The sequence below is a fragment of the Apis florea genome, unplaced genomic scaffold (genome assembly GCF_048593485.1).
Source record: "Apis florea isolate Af1SG1 unplaced genomic scaffold, ASM4859348v1 contig_3158_pilon, whole genome shotgun sequence".
Classification (NCBI taxonomy): Eukaryota; Metazoa; Arthropoda; class Insecta; order Hymenoptera; family Apidae; genus Apis; species Apis florea.
Window position 1 is genome coordinate 390,726 of NW_028256713.1, and position 19,787 is coordinate 410,512.

General features: G+C 40.4%; 1 protein-coding gene and 1 long non-coding RNA gene across 2 annotated transcripts in view; one reads left to right on the top strand and one right to left on the bottom strand.

Moving 5' to 3' along the window:
* N (neurogenic locus Notch protein) overlaps positions 1 to 19,743 on the top strand; it is a 203,936-nt gene extending 184,193 nt beyond the window's left edge. The window contains exons 9-14 of the mRNA XM_086909626.1: positions 9,745 to 10,288; positions 10,741 to 11,271; positions 11,349 to 11,581; positions 11,668 to 13,513; positions 13,594 to 15,377; positions 15,479 to 19,743. Of these exons, the coding sequence (XP_086765752.1) occupies positions 9,745 to 10,288; positions 10,741 to 11,271; positions 11,349 to 11,581; positions 11,668 to 13,513; positions 13,594 to 15,377; positions 15,479 to 16,575 (6,035 nt within the window). The 3' untranslated portion in view covers positions 16,576 to 19,743. The remainder of the gene's footprint in view (positions 1 to 9,744; positions 10,289 to 10,740; positions 11,272 to 11,348; positions 11,582 to 11,667; positions 13,514 to 13,593; positions 15,378 to 15,478) is intronic.
* Positions 6,952 to 9,500, bottom strand: LOC116415576 (uncharacterized). The gene is made up of 5 exons (XR_015292434.1): positions 8,950 to 9,500; positions 8,697 to 8,874; positions 8,364 to 8,541; positions 7,984 to 8,250; positions 6,952 to 7,766 (listed from the first exon to the last, which is right to left on the bottom strand). It is a non-coding gene; the product is annotated as an uncharacterized LOC116415576 (long non-coding RNA).
* Positions 19,744 to 19,787: the final 44 nt, after the last annotated feature.

Below are 19,787 nucleotides of genomic sequence, written 5' to 3' on the forward strand. Positions count from 1 at the left end.
GATAGCGAAGAAGAGGAATTAAGAGCGTGCAGATAAAACGAAATGAAAAATTGAAAATTCGTTTTAAATTTGATTTCCAACCGAGTTCCATACTTTTCCCGTCTAAAATATATAAGACGACGCAACCGAGATTTATCTTCGAAACGCGCCTCCTCTGTCCATCGCCTCATCCACCGATAAATTCCCCACAAAGTGGAGAATCGCTTCAGCGAGCCGCCATAATCGTTCTCGCGATCGCGATGTCCAGAGAGAAAGAGAGAGGCATGGCAAGAAAAATTTCACGCAGTATTCCGCAGCATCAGTTGGAAGCAGCAACCAGCTCGGGGAAAGGGATAAAATTCAGGGTGTGCGTGCGTCGTTGTCGGATGGAATTCAGCGAGGGGAATTCCAGCTGGCTTTGGCAGAAACTCAATCGGCTTTACGAGCCCGTCGAGCTTCCGGAATTTTTCTATCCCTTCCGGCGAATCATCCTCGCCCCGCCTATTTACCCAACGATTTACAGTTAGATACACGCGTCAGGGTGGGGCATCTCCTTCTCCTTCCTCGAGAGTTTTCCGATTCCTGCCGATTTTTCGCGGCAGATGGTGGGAAGCGCGCGGCTGGATTTTCGTTCGACCCGTTACCTTGGCCGGCATTAACGTCGTCTCTAAGACCATGTCTTCGATGGACGAGAAGGAAGAGGAAAAAGAGGGGGATGTATATATATATATTCTTTATTCGCGGGCAAGTATTCTTAGATTCGAGGGGATTTACAGTTAAGTTGGGCAGATATACGGGCCGGTGGAGGGCCGTGTTTCCACGAAAAAGAGAGAGAGGCGTTGGTAAATGCCGTCATTTTCGTGTGCAACGCGTCTCGACGGGGATTAGAAGGAATGAAAAACGCTCGAATGCGTGACGATGCTTCCTTTCCTTGATTTCTGTTTAGCTGGGAATCGGTCGAGGGGAGGGGAAGGAGGAGGATGATTTATGCGATGAAATTGGTAAAAAAAGGACGAGTCTTTCAATTTCTGTCTTCGAACAGTGAAAGGACATTAGATTAGCGTGCTGCTGCGATTGAAGTGGTCATCCCCATTACCGGGATGAGTAATTGTGTTTTGGAGAATGTTGTTGGATACGTACGGAGAGTTTTTAGGAAGGATTTATATTGGAGAAGGATGTTGGAATTAATATTTGGCTTAAAGTCTTGTGCTAACACGAATATCTGTTGATATTGTTTGTTATTCGTGATACGTATCTCGTTGTTGGTGAGGAGCAGTTTTTGCTATTATTTCGAGACTCGTTCATCGATATCCATTAATTATTGATTTATCATTAAATTATTGAAAATTTATTACACATATATAATATTTATTGGAGTTAATTTAACATTTTTCTTCTTTCAACGTTTTTTTAGGATTAATATGAATATCACGACGTTATGATTATCCAGAATTGGATGAATTGAATTTCATCAAATAGATTAGAATTTTATTTAAATTCTAAATCAATCGTTCTTAAAACAATTCTCGTTTTGACCATTCTCGTATCGAAATATATGACAGAATAGCACTGAATTTAAGCTTCAATTATAAAGTATTATCATTTACATTAAAAAATTAATAATTTATTATCAAGGTTAAACTTATAAATTATCAATATTTCCATACGAAACGAGATTACAGAGAGATATATTACGAAAATTTCATTTAATCGTAACTTCGATATCGTTGCACTGTTCACGCGTAAAGTATCCAGCGTATAGTCGCTTAATTTTTCCATTTTACATTTAATAATAAAGCTAAAAAAACCAGAAAGGTTCGTTAATTAAGGAGAATAAAAAGATGGTTCGAAGCGAAAATAAAGCCCATCCGTATCCCGATGAAGACATCGGTAAAATAACGAGCTATCTTAAACATTATCGCCAGTTTCCAAGTGGAAATTTATGCTTCGCATTACGCCACGTTTCATTTAACGAACTCTCCTCTTCCTCGTGCACGTTGTCCCCTCATTACCTCGATGAGGGGGCCCCCGATGAGTCCCTCTTTTTCATTCGATTCGGTGAATAATCCAGCCACCGGCGACGACTCGACGTCGCAAACGTCGTGCATTAACGTCATCGCCGGGGACGATCTCAGGTAGCCCGGCCGACCGTTAATCGCGAAAATCATCTGCCCTCTCTCGCAGGTGCTCGCCGTCTCTCGCCTCCTCCTCCTCCTCGACCTTTGCACCGAGCCAGTGCAAGCTTTGATCGCTCCAAACTACCCGTCTTATTATCCGCCATTGCGCTTCGATTCGACAGAGAGACGATGCCCCGCATAACGCGATCCATCGATTCCGTTCGTTATCGTAGATTCGAGTCTTATTTGCTTCTTCTTGTTTGCGTAATCGATTAATTAATCGGACCGTTCGGTCGACATTTCCTTTCGAAAAATCCTGATCCTGTTAAAAATGCATCGAACCCTTTTTTGATACAACGGTTTCGCACCAGTTTTTTGTAACCAGTTTTACGTATATCTTGACTCGAACGTGTCTCGATATTATCTTCTTTCGACTTAATAAAGAAAAAAAGAAGAAGTGCACGCCGATCCCACGATAAAAACTCGAGCATTAAACCGTGGCAGTTTTAAATTACCGGGGAATCGGGAACGAAATTCCTTCATCCTTCTCGTTACGTCTTAAATTTAAGAATCATCCTTAAGTTAAAAGATTCGAGGAAGCGAATTCCACCTTCTTTACGTTTCTCTTCCCAAAAGATTCTCGTGAATTTTCTCAAACGAGGCGGTGATAGAGAAAGGCGAAGGCCGAGAATAAACGAGAAAAGAAGAATTTCTCGTTGATGCGTGTATTCCGTGATGGAATCCCCTCTTTTTTTCCATAATTAAACCGAGAATCATCTCTCTGTCCACGAGAGAGAGAGAGAGAGAGAGAAACGTGGCGCGAAATCTGGCTAAATACGTCGAACGAAGTCTCTCCTCGAACTCCTTGGCCTCCTCGATCGTTAAGTTCGAGTTCCCTGGATCCGCGCAAAGCTTACGAATAAACCTCTCTTACCCTCGATACGGATCGACGATACACGTTAGGATCGAGGATCACGTAGGATTCTCAAAGGGTTCCGCGACCGCACGCCAACGATGCGTCGTTCGATATCGTCAATTCGATCGCCGCTGCGAAGAGATCGTTCCTCTTCCTTCTTTCTCCCGATAATCCAGATTATTTCCAAAATTGCCAGTTCAATAAATACACCGAGACTTATGTTGAATGATATTTTCTTTTTGCATCTTTCAATTCTCTACTATGAGCAATTCGAAATAAAACTTGGCGGAGTAATTGGATTAGTAATAATATCAATTTTATGCATTACTATTTTTTTATACACAATGATAAATTTAATTTGTTTAATAAAATTTGTTACCGATTCTTAATAATTCTATTTTTTATTAACATGATTAGGCAAATTGATTGATTGAATATCCATTTAACGATATTGTTATTTACTATACGCATATTTCTTATATTTCTTTATATCATTTTATAAAGTAAGAAAAATCCGAGGAAACTTAATTTGAAAAAATTAAATCAATTATCAAATAAAATTTTCTACTTAACTTTTAAATATTATAAATAGATATATATTCGCTTAACTCTTTCGCTGCGGCACCAAAAATGTGCACGGTGCTCACAATTGAATTCCTTTGATTGACTGTTTATTGAAAGAAAAACTTTCCTCAAAACGGGGAGCATTTATAACTTCTGAACACGCTCACTTTTAATTACACTTAAATAAATAACAACAACACGACTTCTCGTCTTATTTTTCATCATTTTAAGGAGTGAAATAAAATCCGTTCGAAAAAAAAAAATAAAAGGAAACAAATTTAAAAAATTCCTTTGCGTCTGTCGTTGAAAAAAAAAGTGAATCATCTTTGTTAACGCTGACTTTATTCGCTGCGAACAAGCGTCTCCAAACTGATTACACATTTTTTTTAGTGATTTTTATTATCGAAGAATTTTGTGAAGACTCGATGTACGATTCCAATCGCTCGTAAGGCTTCCCTCGATGAAAACCGATTTTCGAGGTGATGCACACCACTGAACGAACCGATTGCCTCGAATATTCTTCGAAAGCAGAGATAAAGCTCTTCCAATTTCGCTTTCATCGCGTTCTCTCGTCACATTCCCCGAGACAATAAATCGGGAATCACGTCTGTTGGAACGTTCTGCGCTTTTTTTCTCCGGCACGGAAACGGCGAACAGCATCGATCAAACCGCGCGATGCAAAAGCGGCACCTTTTGAAGGCGGCTGTTGTTCCGTTTGCTTCCTCGATCGTCATAATCGCTCGATTATAACAACGGGCTCGATACATATTCAACTCGTTGGAGAAGAGTTTCCGTGTATAGGAAGCGCAGGAACGAAGCGACGCTCGTTTAAATTAGAAAACCGATAGCGGCTGGGACCATTCGCGAGGAGATATTCGATGGGGGAGGGGTAAAAACGTTTCGCGTAGGATGCGGACGCGCATTGCTCGATGGGTGGCGGCTGTTGTTGATTAATAACGCGCACCATGTGCACTCTCTTACCTCACGCATAAATTACGTCCCACGTGGAATTTTCTGGCGAGATCGAAGCAGTGTGTGCGTGCGTGTGTGCGTTGGTCTAGTTACGTGACACCGAGAACTAGTTCCGGTAGGCCCTCTCTTGTTCCACCTTTTTCTTCACAATCAGGTTGCTGCTTTCGATCACTTTTCACTCTTTCGAGGATCTTGATAATACTTGTTACGTATTATTATTGGGATATCGATTTTATCTTGTTCAAAGTGACATGGAAAATCGTAATGGATCCCCCAACTGATATTTCTATTGAACGAGTATAAAAAAAACAGTTTTAACGATTGCGAATATGACGGCGACAATGCTTGTAGTTGAATGAAGAAAGAAACTTTTCCTCGTTTTTGGTAGTTTTTGAAAGGAAAAGTTCGAACATGACGATAACTAATTCCCAAAAATAAATGTTATTTTGTTCGATCGATTTGAAAAAATTTCAAATCAACGTATTGTATTATTCGAGTGTCTGTTTCCTTCGAATCAAAAAAAAAAAAAAAAAAAAAAATCAAAGTAAGGGGAAAGAAACGCGGTGTGCTCACATTTCACCGATACAAAGGCGTTATACTGGCGTTCGTTAAGCGTTCGAAGCTTGGGATATAGAGGATGGAAGAGGACGAGGACAGGTGAGAGGCGCTCTCGATGCAAAAGGAAAGGGTTGGAGGAGGATGGATCGTGGATAGTGCATCCGCGAGCCGTGTGTTAGGTTTCGCATAGTTTATCAATGCGCGTAGGCTGGCTTCGAGAACACTGGCAAGGCAATAGATTACAATTATCCGAACACGCCTGGCTAAACGTGGGAGTTGCCAACGCGGACACGACCAACGATCACCACGGATCCGATCTAAACCTTCTTTTCTTCTTCGTTAAATCGCATCTCGTTGATTTTTATCGATTCTTACGATTTTTTTCTGAACGATTCTTCGTAAATTAACGAGGAGATTGATTGAAAATAATTGATCGACGTTTTCTCTCTTTTTTTTTTTTTTTTACGATAGATAAGATTGCGTATCGTAGTCCTTTGTTCGCTTCAAACTTCACCGTGCGCTCGAGGATCTCGAAAAAGTTTTGAAAGTCGTTTGTTCGTTCGGGCAAGAGTAATAAAGTAATGGAACCTAATTGAGAAATTATTATAGGTACACAAACAATGACGTTGGAGATCTTCGTCCAGCTCAGGGACAGGCAATAACATTCCGTCGAACGAATCATTCGAATGAAACTGCTAATTCCTTTCAGATGCAACCGAGTCCTCCCTCCTCCTCCTCCTCCTCCTCCCCCCCCCCGGAGCAATTCTTTCGCATTGTCTCGCAATCTTCGATACCGTTACTTAATACGATTCAATTCCATCTCATTCGTTTTCGTATCGCCAGGAAACGATTCCTGGACCACGGTCTAGGAAACGGTCATCATCCTCATCATCGTTCCAACCACACGTGATCCAGCAACGTGCTCTCCTACGCAAGTCCCTTAGAAACGTACCGCCATTATGGCGCTGGCGTCGAGGTCAATCTCGATGTAATTGTATCAGCTACTCGCCTGTTCCAGACGATAAAATCTGGACGAGTTTCTTCGTTACCCGATGTTTTAAAAGAAAGAGATCTGTAATCTCTGGTAAAAAAAAAAAAAAAAGAGGATTGAAGTGCTGAAAAAAAAGTGCAGGTTGAATCGACAATCAAACGTTTTCGAATTGATTACACCTTTTCACGGTCTAAGTCGCTTCTATTTATTCTTTTTACGATTGGCTACTTTCTCTCCACTTTTTCCCGCCCCTTTTAAATATATTATTAAACTAAGCACAAGCCTGCTGTTAATAAATAATAGCTAAAGCGAAGAAGATTTTATATCTTGGAAGGGGGGGGAAAAAAAAAACTTTGAAATTTGATATTAGCCGGACGATTAAGAAGGAAAGAATAAGAGGGAGAACAAAAACGTTTAGGCATCAAAATGTACGAGTCATTCTTTGCACTTTTCTATTTTTGTTTCCCTATGAGACGCGGTGGGACAACGCCGATATGAAAATCGCGAAGAAAGACAATGGCGTGTTTACTCAGCGTTGAAAAATGTTTTCGCCCCTGCAATCCCTTCCCTCTTTGGTCTCGAAAGGTCTTTAATAATTCAAACGATACGCGTATTTGCAGGGGTATTCGTATGGAAATGCGAAAACGGTGCACCGACGACGATAGATTCAGCGCTAAATTCTTTTCACTCGTTTATTTGTTCGTTCGAACAATGTTATTGAAATATTTCAAGTCATCAAGAAGAAAAAAAAAACAAATATTCCTTTTAACAATTTCGTTGAATGAAATACTTAATCTTTGATTAGGATTTTTTTAGTAATTAATCTTTTTAATAATTTTAACATTCTCTCTATGTTAGAATTACAACTTTGATATTTTTATTTTTGTGTATCTCTTTAAAACAATAACTATAAAAATTTTATTTTTACAAAATTAAATACGAGAATTTCCCCGGTAAGAAAAATCAGTGCACGGTGCTCAATGATTCATGACTATCATAGTAAACTCGTATTGCGCAGAGCCTTTAAGGATTCGAGAGGAAACGAGGAGGATCCGTCGCGGCGTACGTGCATTCACAGCTGAATTAGCCGCATCATTGTCTGAATGAGAAAAGAGACAGAGAAATATCAAGTGAATGTAAATACGGTAAAAATCCATGCGTCATCCGGTCAAGAATGATCGTCGATACTTCCGAGGGCAACCAACGATGCATTCGATGTTCTATTCATTGAAATAATCTTTAGCTTCTTCAAAAATATCTTTTAAAGATTCCATTATATAAATTTTATACAAAAAGTTTCTATAGACCGAAAGAAGTATTTAGAAGAATTCCAGTTTATTTTCTTCTTCTTCTTCTTCTTCTTCTTCTTACAAGATTCCTCTAGAGCGATTTTGATATTTGTCCAACGTTAGTATTCGCTATTCCATCGAACCTTTATAACGCGGAAGGCCAAACAAGCCTTCTCGATAACTTTCTCCCATTGAGAAGTCGGCCATACACGGGCAAGGAATCTATCGATAGTCGTGGTTCAGATTCATTACTGAATTCCCTCGCGTATTCTTCTAAATTAGCTCTCCTCCAATTAAACGGATACCGTTTCGATCGTGTCTAAATCCACCGGAAGTTATATAGTCGGCCTTCTAGATTCGATTCTGGTGAACTACTTTCCCTGTTCGTGGAATTTTTATCTTATTCTTTTTTCTTTTTTGGACACGAATTGTTTAACGTAATTATAAAAAAATATTTCTACAACTTTCGTAATTTTATTAATAAATTATTATCGAAATAAGAATCTGGAAACTTATTACCGAAAATTACAATTGATTCAATTTCTAAATATATGTATCTTAACTTTAAAACTTTTGAAAGATAAATTTAAAACTTACCATCTCTGCATTCTGATATATATTATTCAAATTCGATCGATATATTATTCGTTCGTATTTAATTAAACCACCTGCAGCGAGAATACCTTTCGTGCAAAATGCATCCATGCAACTTTCCTTTTCTATCTTCCTCGAAAATTACAAAGTCGTCGACGTGATGCGATTCGTCCTGGCTACCGTACATACTTACTTTGTACATACGGAAGAGCTTTTATTATCTTTGCGGTGTTGGACCGAAATGGGGTAGCTTATCGTCATTAAGACCACCTGGCGCAACAAACATAATGAATATTCCGCAAACACAGGAGAATGAGAAATCTCGCGTGATAAGTTTGACAAATTAATTTCATCTATTTTCAAGATTCATCGATAGTTTTTACCTGTCGATTTTTCGTTTCATGTTGTTTTACGTTGATGATGATATTTCGTATTTGAATTTGCGAGATAAACACATATATATTTGAAATATTCTCAATTTTTATTCTTCTTTTGTCAGAATCAACCTCACATCCAATGTTGCATTCTATCTTGCATTCTTGTATATCAATTAACATATTTCTGCAATAATTTTTTGCAGAAAAATATTTATAAAGTATTCGATAGATTTTATTATACAAATTTATTATATAAATTAATCTTAAAAAAAGTCTCTTTCTTAACCTCAATTTTTCGAGAGCGTATATACAACAACATTGAACACCAACGCCACTCACCGTGCAATTTTCCAATTTCTTTTCACTCATATTCCACGACACATTAATTTACGATGATTAACAAGCACACGATGCAGCATTTGATCAGGAATGTTCGACAGGTTAGCTTCTATAATAGTTTCCTCTTAAAAATATTTCGTATCTCATTCGAGAATAATTTCCAAAGGGTTTTGTGAGGCTGTACATGCAATTATCCAAGATTAACAGAATCGTACGGAGGAATTCTCGTTGGATCGTAACGGTATATACCAACCGCATCCGATGATAACCTTCAGCATGATGATCTTGGAGAGGAACCATTTCTTTTCACGTTAAACGAAAATTGCAAACATCCTCGATGGATAAAGTCGTCAGTCGAATAATCATTCGTAATTAGCCTCAATTAGACGCGGGTTGAATGATCCAGATGAAACGGATGGCCACTTGATAATTGCATCTTTTGATCGATTGATTCCTTACACTTTTTTTTCTCTCGCGTTCTTGTATAAAGAACGATGATTCTTCAAATAATCACACCAATTATCGCAATTAAAACTGATAATTAAACTTCGTGGAAGATGTCCATAGAAGTTGTCGAGTAATTTTGACGAAAAAGCAAGTTTTTCATCGGAGAATTGTCCTTTCATCCTTTGTTCGTTGAAATTCAATTTAAAGTTCAAAGTTTCGAAAATTTTACTCTCAAACGAATTCACATAAATCTTATAACTTCAACTATAATATTTTAAATTTTCATAACCAAAAATATTACGAAACCCACGTTCACCTCTCACATTTCGATGGTAATAAATATAACGTGGCACCATCTATCTGCTATACGTTTTACTATTCTTTTTGTTTCTCCCACTCCTATTCTATTCTGTCCTAATCTATTATATGCCATGTTAGTTTTCTCATAGACGAATCACGAGCATGTGCTTAGAAATAAACAATTATATTCTTGTATTATTCATTTTATTATATAATATTAATAATGATGTTAAATTATTAAAATAGTTACATTTTTTATAAATTTTATCAACTTACATTAATAATCTCATTTTTTTTCCAGGTTTCACGGGCACCCAGTGCGAGATCGACATTGATGAATGCGCGGAAAGACCGTGTTTAAATGGGGGCGTTTGCACCGATTTGATCAACTCCTTCAAATGCACCTGTGCGAACGGTTTCGCTGGTTCCCACTGTCAGATCAATATAGACGACTGCGCCTCCTCGCCATGCAAGAACGGCGGTATCTGCCAGGACTCGATAGCCAAGTACACGTGCGACTGTCCACCAGGATTCACCGGAGCCTCCTGCGAGACGAACATCAACGACTGCCAATCGAATCCCTGCCACAGTGGCACCTGCATCGATGGAGAGAACAGCTTCAGCTGCAATTGCTTTCCAGGATTCACCGGGAAGCTGTGCCAGACGCAGATCGACGAGTGCGAGAGCAACCCTTGCCAGTTTGGAGGAAGGTGCGAAGACCGTATTAACGGGTACCAATGTATTTGTAGACCTGGAACGTCTGGGACGAACTGCGAGGTGAACGTGAACGAATGTTATAGCAATCCATGTAGAAATGGAGCAAGGTGCATCGATGGTATCAATAGGTGAGTTTGCGGTTAGTCGATTGATCCTTATGTCAATGCCCACGATTCTCGACATCGTTTGATCTCTCATTTTGGTAATAAAATTCCAAATTTGAGATGTTGGAAAGTAAGGAAGAGTTAGATCAATTAAGAAATTTTTAGAAAAATTTAATTTTCTAACCGGTTATTGACATAAGGGTTAAGGGGTTTGTTCTCGAGGCTTTCCATTTTAACGAGATCTAAATTGTAAATGGTCGATGCATGGTATTGCTTAAAAGCTTTCTCACTTCGTGAGATTAGAATTTTAATGTATCCTGAGCGAATGAAAATAACGTTGAATTTAACTCCTATAGGAGTTTACAACAGCCCTAACAAACTGCTCACGCATGAATACCCAACGCAGCAAAATCTAGCTTTGTCTTTATCCTTGCCATCGCTTATTATCCTCTTACGAGTTACGTATTTTCTTCCAGATATTCGTGCGAGTGCGAGCCAGGTTTTACCGGCCAGCACTGCGAAACGGACATCAACGAATGCGCCAGCAATCCTTGCGCTAATGGCGGCCGTTGCATAGATTTGATAAATGGATTCCGGTGCGAATGTCCTCGTGGTTACTACGATGCTAGATGCTTGAGCGACGTGGACGAGTGTGCGAGCAATCCTTGCGTGAACGGTGGCACCTGCGAGGATGGTGTGAATCAATTTATCTGTCACTGTTTGCCCGGTTACGGTGGGAAGAGATGCGAGGCAGATATCGACGAGTGTGGCTCGAATCCTTGTCAACATGGCGGCACTTGCAACGATCATTTGAACGGATACAGCTGCAAGTGTCTCGCTGGATACGCTGGTACCAATTGCGAGACAAACATCGACGATTGCGCGAACAATCCTTGTCAGAATGGTGGTTCCTGCATCGACCTGGTCAATGATTACAAATGTGTCTGCGAACTTCCTCATACGGGAAGGAATTGCGAGGATAAGCTAGATCCTTGTTCGCCTAACAAGTATGAATTCGGATATGTTTTAAGCGTTCAATAAAATTTTTGAAGAAGTGTTTATAATATGTTCTTTTCTCTTACAGATGTCTTCATGGCGCCAAGTGTTCACCATCCTCGAACTTTCTCGATTTCGCCTGCACTTGCACGGTCGGTTATACTGGCAGACTTTGCGATGAGGACGTCGACGAGTGTGTAATGACGTCTCCGTGCAGAAATGGTGCTACTTGCAGAAACACAAATGGCTCCTATCAATGCCTTTGCGCAAAAGGATACGAAGGTCGGGATTGTATCATTAACACCGATGATTGCGCTTCTTGTAAGTATCGTACATCAAAATTATTATTTTATTTCAATTATACTCAAGTTATTATTATGTAATTAATATGGATTTACAATTTACAGTTCCCTGTCAAAATGGTGGCACTTGCTTGGACGGTATTGGCGACTATACCTGCCTCTGCGTGGACGGTTTCAGTGGGAAACATTGCGAAATCGACGTGGACGAATGTTTATCACAACCGTGTCAAAATGGTGCTATCTGTAAAGAATACGTAAACTCGTATACGTGCCAATGTCAACTAGGATTTTCCGGTATAAATTGTCAAACCAACGACGAGGATTGTACCGACAGTAGCTGCATGAATGGTGGCAAATGCATAGACGGTATCAACAATTATACTTGCGTTTGCAAACCTGGCTACACCGGTTCAAATTGCCAATATCGTATCAATGAATGCGACAGTTTGCCTTGCCTCAATGGTGCTACTTGCCACGATCATGTTCAATATTATACTTGTCACTGTCCTTACGGTTATACTGGAGCTAGATGCGATCAATATGTCGACTGGTGTGCGGATAATCCTTGCGAAAATGGAGCTACTTGTATTCAAAAGAAAAACAAGTATCAATGTAATTGTTCCCCTGGTTGGACCGGTAAAGTGTGCGATGTCGAAATGGTTTCTTGTAAAGATGCGGCTATAAGAAAGGGAGTACCCGAGAAAAATCTTTGCAACAATGGTACTTGCGAGGACATAGGTAATAGTCATCGCTGTCACTGTCTAGAAGGATACACAGGTTCTTATTGTCAAGAAGAAGTAAACGAATGCGATTCTGCTCCTTGTCAAAATGGAGCTACTTGCAAGGATCTTATTGGATCTTATCAATGCCAGTGCACCAAAGGTTTCCAAGGACAGAATTGCGAGCTCAACGTGGATGATTGCAAACCCAATCCTTGCCAGAATGGCGGTACGTGTCACGATCTTATCAGCAACTTTAGCTGCTCTTGCCCTCCTGGAACCTTAGGTTTCATATGCGAGCTCAACGTAGATGATTGTACTGTCGGCGCTTGTCATAATAATGGAACGTGTACCGATAAGGTTGGCGGATTCGAATGCAAATGTCCTCCAGGCTTCGTAGGACCTAAATGCGAAGGCGACATCAACGAATGTTTGTCCAATCCTTGTGCCTCGCCAGGGACTCAAGATTGCGTGCAATTGATCAACAATTATCATTGCAATTGCAAACCTGGCTACATGGGACGACACTGCGAGGTAAAAGTGAATTTCTGTGACAGCTCACCGTGTCAGAATGGAGGTGTTTGTACTGCAAAACAAGCTGGACACACTTGCCTTTGTCCTAACGATTATTATGGAAACAACTGCGAATTCGCAGGTTCTTATTGCGATAGAGAACCTTGCTTGAATGGCGGCACTTGCAGAGTGGCTGAAACAGAGGTTGGATATAGATGTTATTGCCCTCTTGGAACAACGGGAACACATTGCGAAATAGATGCCAGAGATGAATGTGCTAGTAATCCATGCCAACAATCTAATGCAGTTTGCAAAAATCTTCTTGGCGATTATGCTTGTGATTGCCCACCAAAATGGACCGGTAAAAACTGCGAAATTTATGATCCTACTTACAGAGGAGGTATTTTTGGCAGTTCCAACTCGAATATCCAAAAAACTATGAATGCGTACGATCTTGATTTAGAATTAGAGAGAAAGAAGTGCATTGAGAACAGATGCGAAGAAAAATCTGGCAATCATCATTGCGACGAAGAATGTAACAGATATGCTTGCAATTTTGATGGAAACGATTGTTCATTGGGTATCAATCCATGGCGTAATTGCACTGCTCCTATTAATTGTTGGGACGTTTTCATGAACGATATCTGCGACGAGGTTTGCAATAATCCTCAGTGTCTATTCGATGGAAGAGATTGTGAAGGGAAATTGGCACCATGCAAGTAAGTAATTGCAATACAGATGAATACCTAAATATAATAAATAAATATCACAACTAATTCCTAAATTTTTATTTTTACAGCCCTATTTATGACGCCTATTGTCGCAAACATTACGCCGACGGATTCTGCAATTACGGTTGCGACAACGAAGAATGTAATTGGGATGGTCTCGATTGTGACACGAAACCACCATCATTGGCAGAAGGTGTGATTTCAGTGGTAGTAAGGATGGACATGTTAACATTCCGCTCGAACGTGGTCGCTTTCCTAAGAGACATTGGTCACGAATTAAGAACAACGTTAAGGGTAAAGCAAGATGAACTTGGCAACGACATGATATATCCATGGAGGAGGGAACGAGATCCAGGATTACAGACTAGTATTTTTGGTCGGCCGACCACGATCTACACCAACACTCAAAGCGGTGTAATAGCCTATTTGGAGATCGACAATAGAAAATGTACCGTCACTCAAGGAGCGGTATGTTTCCCATCAGCAAACGAGGCAGCGGAATATTTGGCAGCTACAGCATCCAAACATTCTTTATCTCGAAACTTCCCGATCGAGCAAGTTCGAGGTGTGGTCGGGCCACAGGGTCCCGAATATCCGGACACTCCAACGAACTACAAATACGTCTTCATCGGTGTCGTCATCGTGGTACTTGGAGGGATGTTGGTCGGTGTTCTGGTCACAGCGCAAAGGAAACGAGCAGTGGGTGTCACCTGGTTCCCAGAAGGATTCTTGCGTACGAGCAGCGGGAGTGGGCAGCGTCGAAGATCGAGAAGACGAGGTCCGGATGGGCAAGAAATGAGGAACTTGAACAAGCAGCCTTCGGTGAACTGCATGGATCTCGATGTTGGAAATGGAAGAGCTCAACAATGGTCGGACGACGAGTCAGACTTACCACCTTCGAAAAGAATGAGAGCTATAGAGCCTGGATACGCTAGCGACCACACTGCCATTACCGATTACGAGGAAACGGAGCCTCGAATGTGGACTCAACAACATTTAGACGCGGCAGAGATTCGTAGGCCGGATGCTGGAGTTTTAACACCGCCTAGTCTCGAGCATGGCCAAGACGTGGACGCGAGGGGACCCTGTGGGATGACGCCGTTGATGGTAGCAGCTGTACGAGGTGGAGGATTGGACACTGGAGAGGAGGAGGACGAAAGTGACGGTACAGCCGCTGTGATCGCTGATCTAGTTGCTCAGGGAGCAGATTTGAACGCCACCACGGATAAGAGCGGCGAGACTTCGCTTCATCTGGCGGCAAGGTATGCCAGAGCTGACGCAGCCAAGAGATTGCTGGACGCTGGAGCAGATGCCAACTCTCAAGACAATACCGGCCGAACTCCTCTTCACTCTGCCGTCGCTGCTGACGCGATGGGAGTCTTCCAAATACTATTGAGGAACAGAGCTACGAATCTGAACGCGCGTATGCACGATGGAACAACTCCGCTGATTTTGGCTGCTCGTCTGGCTACCGAGGGAATGGTGGAAGACCTAATTAATGCAGACGCTGATATCAACGCAGCCGACAACAGCGGTAAAACGGCCCTTCACTGGGCTGCAGCTGTTAACAATGTCGATGCTGTGAACATACTTTTGGTTCACGGCGCAAATAGAGATGCCCAGGATGATAAGGACGAAACGCCATTGTTCCTCGCCGCCAGAGAAGGCAGTTTCGAAGCGTGTAAAGCGTTGCTCGACACATTCGCCAATAGGGAGATCACCGATCACATGGATCGATTACCGAGAGATGTTGCCAGTGAGAGATTACATCACGACATTGTGAGATTGTTGGACGAGCACGTGCCTAGATCACCGCAGATGGTGAATGTGATACCAAATGGTCCTCTTATGGGTAAGTTGATCTTTTCACTCTACTCTCCGAATCTTTATATATATGCTGTTTAAAAAAAATTCGGTGATATCAAAATTTCCAATTATTATTTTCTGCCGCAGGATCTCCAAATCATCCACAACTCATCACGCATCCCACGGTGATCGGTTCCGCTCCGAAGCAAGCAAAGTCGAAGAAGCGGCCAAAAGCGGGATCCACGGGGAATCCAAACAGTCCCGAGTCAGAGGGCGGAGTGGTGGTGGTAAGGCGAAAACCTTCTGTAAAAAAGCCACCGGCGAAACGCGGAGCCCAGCCCCCAAACCAGGAGATTCCTCAGGGAGCGGAGGGCGCGGAGGGAAACTTGCCAAGCCCGTACGACAGCGCAAGCTTATACAGCAACGCGATTCCGTTGGTGGGCCACACGGCAACGGCGAAGCAACCGCCACCGTATGAGGATTGCATAAAGGGCCAATCCATGCAAGGCCTTCAACAGTTAGGCCTAGACACGTTCACAACGAATTATGGTTTGCCTAATTTTCACGACCAATTGTTAGCGTCTCATCAACGGCAAGCGCAAGGAATGGTGAACACGTTGTCGCCGCCCTACAGTAATCAGTCACCGCCACACTCGGTGCAATCGAACATGACCCTGTCGCCACAGGCGAGCTACATGGGATCGCCGTCTCCTGCGAAAAGTAGGCCGTCGTTGCCCACTTCACCCACTCACATCGCCGCTATGAGACAGGCGACGCATCAAAAGCACGGCGGCATGCCACCAGTGGGATTCGATTTTGAGAATCTCCCCTACTCGTCGAGCCAGCAACAGCAGCAGCAACAGCAGCAACAGCAACAGCAACAAATGCAACAAACGCAACAGCAAATCCAGCAGCAGCAGCAGCAGCAGCAGCAACAACAGCAGCAGCAACAGAGCACGCAACAGCAGCAGCAGGCGCAACAACAGCAAGCGCAACAACAGACGCAGCAATACTATCAGTATTTGACGCCGCCCTCTCATCATTCCGGACCGGATGTGACGCCGCAGCATTTGATGCAAGCGCCAGAAAGCTTCCCGACGCCGTCCCCGGACAGTCCAGGTCATTGGTCGTCCAGTTCGCCGCACTCGAACAGCGACTGGTCCGAGTGTATGGCGTCGCCAAACGCGTACGGTGCTGGAGCCGCCCACCAAAGTAACAAGGGCTCCGAAGCGATCTATATATGAAGGCGGAGGTGCTCTCTAGCTCGCGCGAGTAAGTCGTAAATCGAGTATGCACGTGTATGAACTGTGATTGGCTCGTCGAGTTCGAGGGCTATCCTCGCCGATATTTTGTTACAAGTGGTATCTCCGTCGGAGATCCATGCGACGAACGCTCTCTCGTAAGGTCGACAGCGTGTAACGAGATTGTGGATCGTTTTACGCCTTGGAACAGGGGGCGTGAGCGAATGAATACTATTCTATTATTACAGTTCTATATATATATATAAATATTTATGAATATAAATATAGATGAATAATTATATATATATATGTATGCAAAGGTATATTTTTGGATCGAGAACATATACACACACCGTTTATATAGGTCGTTCAACGATATTGTGCCTTTTCTCGAAGAACTATAAAGATCGTTTTAGAAGCAACTATACGTGATCGAGATATTATATAATAAAAAACGATGTACCCTGCACTCAGCTCGTGCATCATAGCTCAACGAACAATGGTGCCTTCGACTTGCCACAGTGTGAAGACCCGATAGACAGTTTTCTTCTTTTTTTAAATAATTATAAGGAACGATACCTTGCTATCTACAATAGTATTGTACATAGGACAATATGGAAAACGGAGAATCGTCCATGCTGTCACGAGTGTGTTCGATACAGGGACCATTATATAGAGTGTAATGTGTAATATTCTATTTAAATATGTGTAACGCACAATATTTTCTATGAACCGAAAGAGAAAAGATATATGCGGATCGACGTATGTCCATAAGCTGCGATAGTCTCGTGAGGCACCTGTAACATGCGACACATTGTTTAGAGAAGTAAAAAAATGAAATCCATAGAAAGAAGAGATTGGTCCGCGTTGGACAGAAAGTCGTGAATCGTGCCTTCGAAATAGCAGTAGGGAATTTTTGCGTAGATAAATCTATTAAATTATATATCTTGAAACGCAGCGTTTCCAAATGGCCTTTAACACCGATCTTATTACCGATTAGTACGAGGCATACTATTAAACGTAAGATACAAAGGCAACGTAATTTTTCTCACGGTCGACGGGAGCCTCAGAGAAATCGTCTTCAACCCGTGAACGGGATCGTTCCATACGCAGACATTCCATTCGAACGATGTTATTTTTCTGTATTATTTCTTTTTTTTTTTTTAAATACGTTATACTCTCTTCCTATCGATTTCACGAGGATTATCCGCGGATTGCTAAGATCTCTTTTTATAAAATAAAAGAAAAAAAAAAAAAAATTCATTCGAATCAAGAAAGATCAGTCAAATTCGCGGATACATCTTGTATACGCTATCTATCGGATCGTTTATTGTACTAACGAGTTTCCTAGCGTAATTATTGTTTAAAATAAAATTAAGCTGATTAAGACGGGCGGTAAGACGATTCGCTGATCTCTCATCTGCCAAAGCCAAAACGAGAGAGTTTTCTTCTAGAAAATGAAAAAAAATGCGTGATCGGCGGCGTAACCAGATTTGGTGGTATGTACGCATAATAGAATTAGGTATTAATCCGTAGATTGTTACGAGAGAAAAGAAACAATTATTCGTCGGTATATCGAGGAAGACGAACCTTGTTTCGCGCTTCTGCAATATGTCCAGTGACGCGAATTTATAGCGGTACAATAATCATGTTTTTTTCCCTCTTGAATCTTGTTTATCTCGTTCGCTTTTCTTTAAACAGAAAATTTGTAAATATACTTATATACATCTTTCTATTCACGTTCTGTTCTTTACCATTCTATCCGCTCATCTGTAACGTGGTATCGAATACTTTTCTCCCATGTAATTGTCTTTTCTCTCGATTTTGTACAAAACTGTTTTTACATATATTTTTTTTTTTTTTTATATTATATAAGGAGCTAGATTATCGATAGTTTTATAAGACGATTTCCCGTATTATAACGTTTCCTTTTTATCGTATTATAATATGGATCATCAGAACAGAGAAAAAAAAATATATATATATATATTATATATATAAAAAAAATATATATATACATATATATATATATTTGCATAAACGTGTAATTAATTGTTGCATGAAGGATCGACGCGATTCATGTTCCTTAATGCAATTCTGAATTACATGTAACAGTGTGATGGAGATTTTTTTTTCCCAAGACATTAGAACAGATATGGGTCCAACGCAATTTTCTATGATATACTTTCGCGAACCTATAATGCTCCTAAGGAGAGACATTTTTTTATTTATATATAAAAGAATATATATATATATATGTATACATAGAATCTTTGTAACGAATTAAGTGTATCTTCACACGACTGCCTTTGTATTTGTTAAAGCCACGAAAAGTCTGCCAAATAGCGAACGACGAAAATATCAAGAGATATGTTAATATTCTTTTTTTTTTTTTTTTTTTTTTTAAATAATATATTGTAAAGAATCAGATACGAGCTCAGACAATAAATGACGCGTGATAGAATTTAGTATTCGATCATATATTGTTACATATATAATGAATTTGATATTTTTAATCAGTATGATTCAGAGTACAGACGATGTAATGGATAAATACAACGTAAAAAGATTGAACGAAGATTGTTAAATTAAGTGTAATTAGTGTAAAAGATCATTGTCAATTGTGTTCAAAATTTAAATGAAATGTAACACTGCGCTACGCATCGATTTTTTTAATGAAGAAAAAAAAAAAAAAGAAGAAAGTGCGAAAGAGATGAATAGATAAGTTTACACGCTCCAATTTACAGTTATCTATGATAAGTTTAGAGAAACTTCCAATTATTGATAGATTCTTGTTATTCCTTTGTAACTTGTAAAAAGTACTGAGTTTTATTAGTATTAACTATTCTATAAACTAAGGATTTGTTTGATCCTATTATATCCTGCCTTCCCCATCTTTTCCTTATTTCCCTTTACATCCGGTACCCCAATCCTCATATTTTTTATAAATAAGTTATGTCTTTTAAACAGATGTAATAATAAAGATAATCTAACATTCACAATAGGGTTGTTGTTCTGTTCTATTGTGCTATGCTTCCGTGGTTTTATTCCTTAATGATGTAAGCATAGATACATTCTTTTTTTTTTAAGTATATAATTACAACAGATTTTACACAACAATCAAATTGTATTATAGTAATAAAAAATAAAAAAACCTGAAAATTTCCCGAACATACTTCGTTCGTTCAATTTCTTTCTTAAAAATTGCAAAAAAA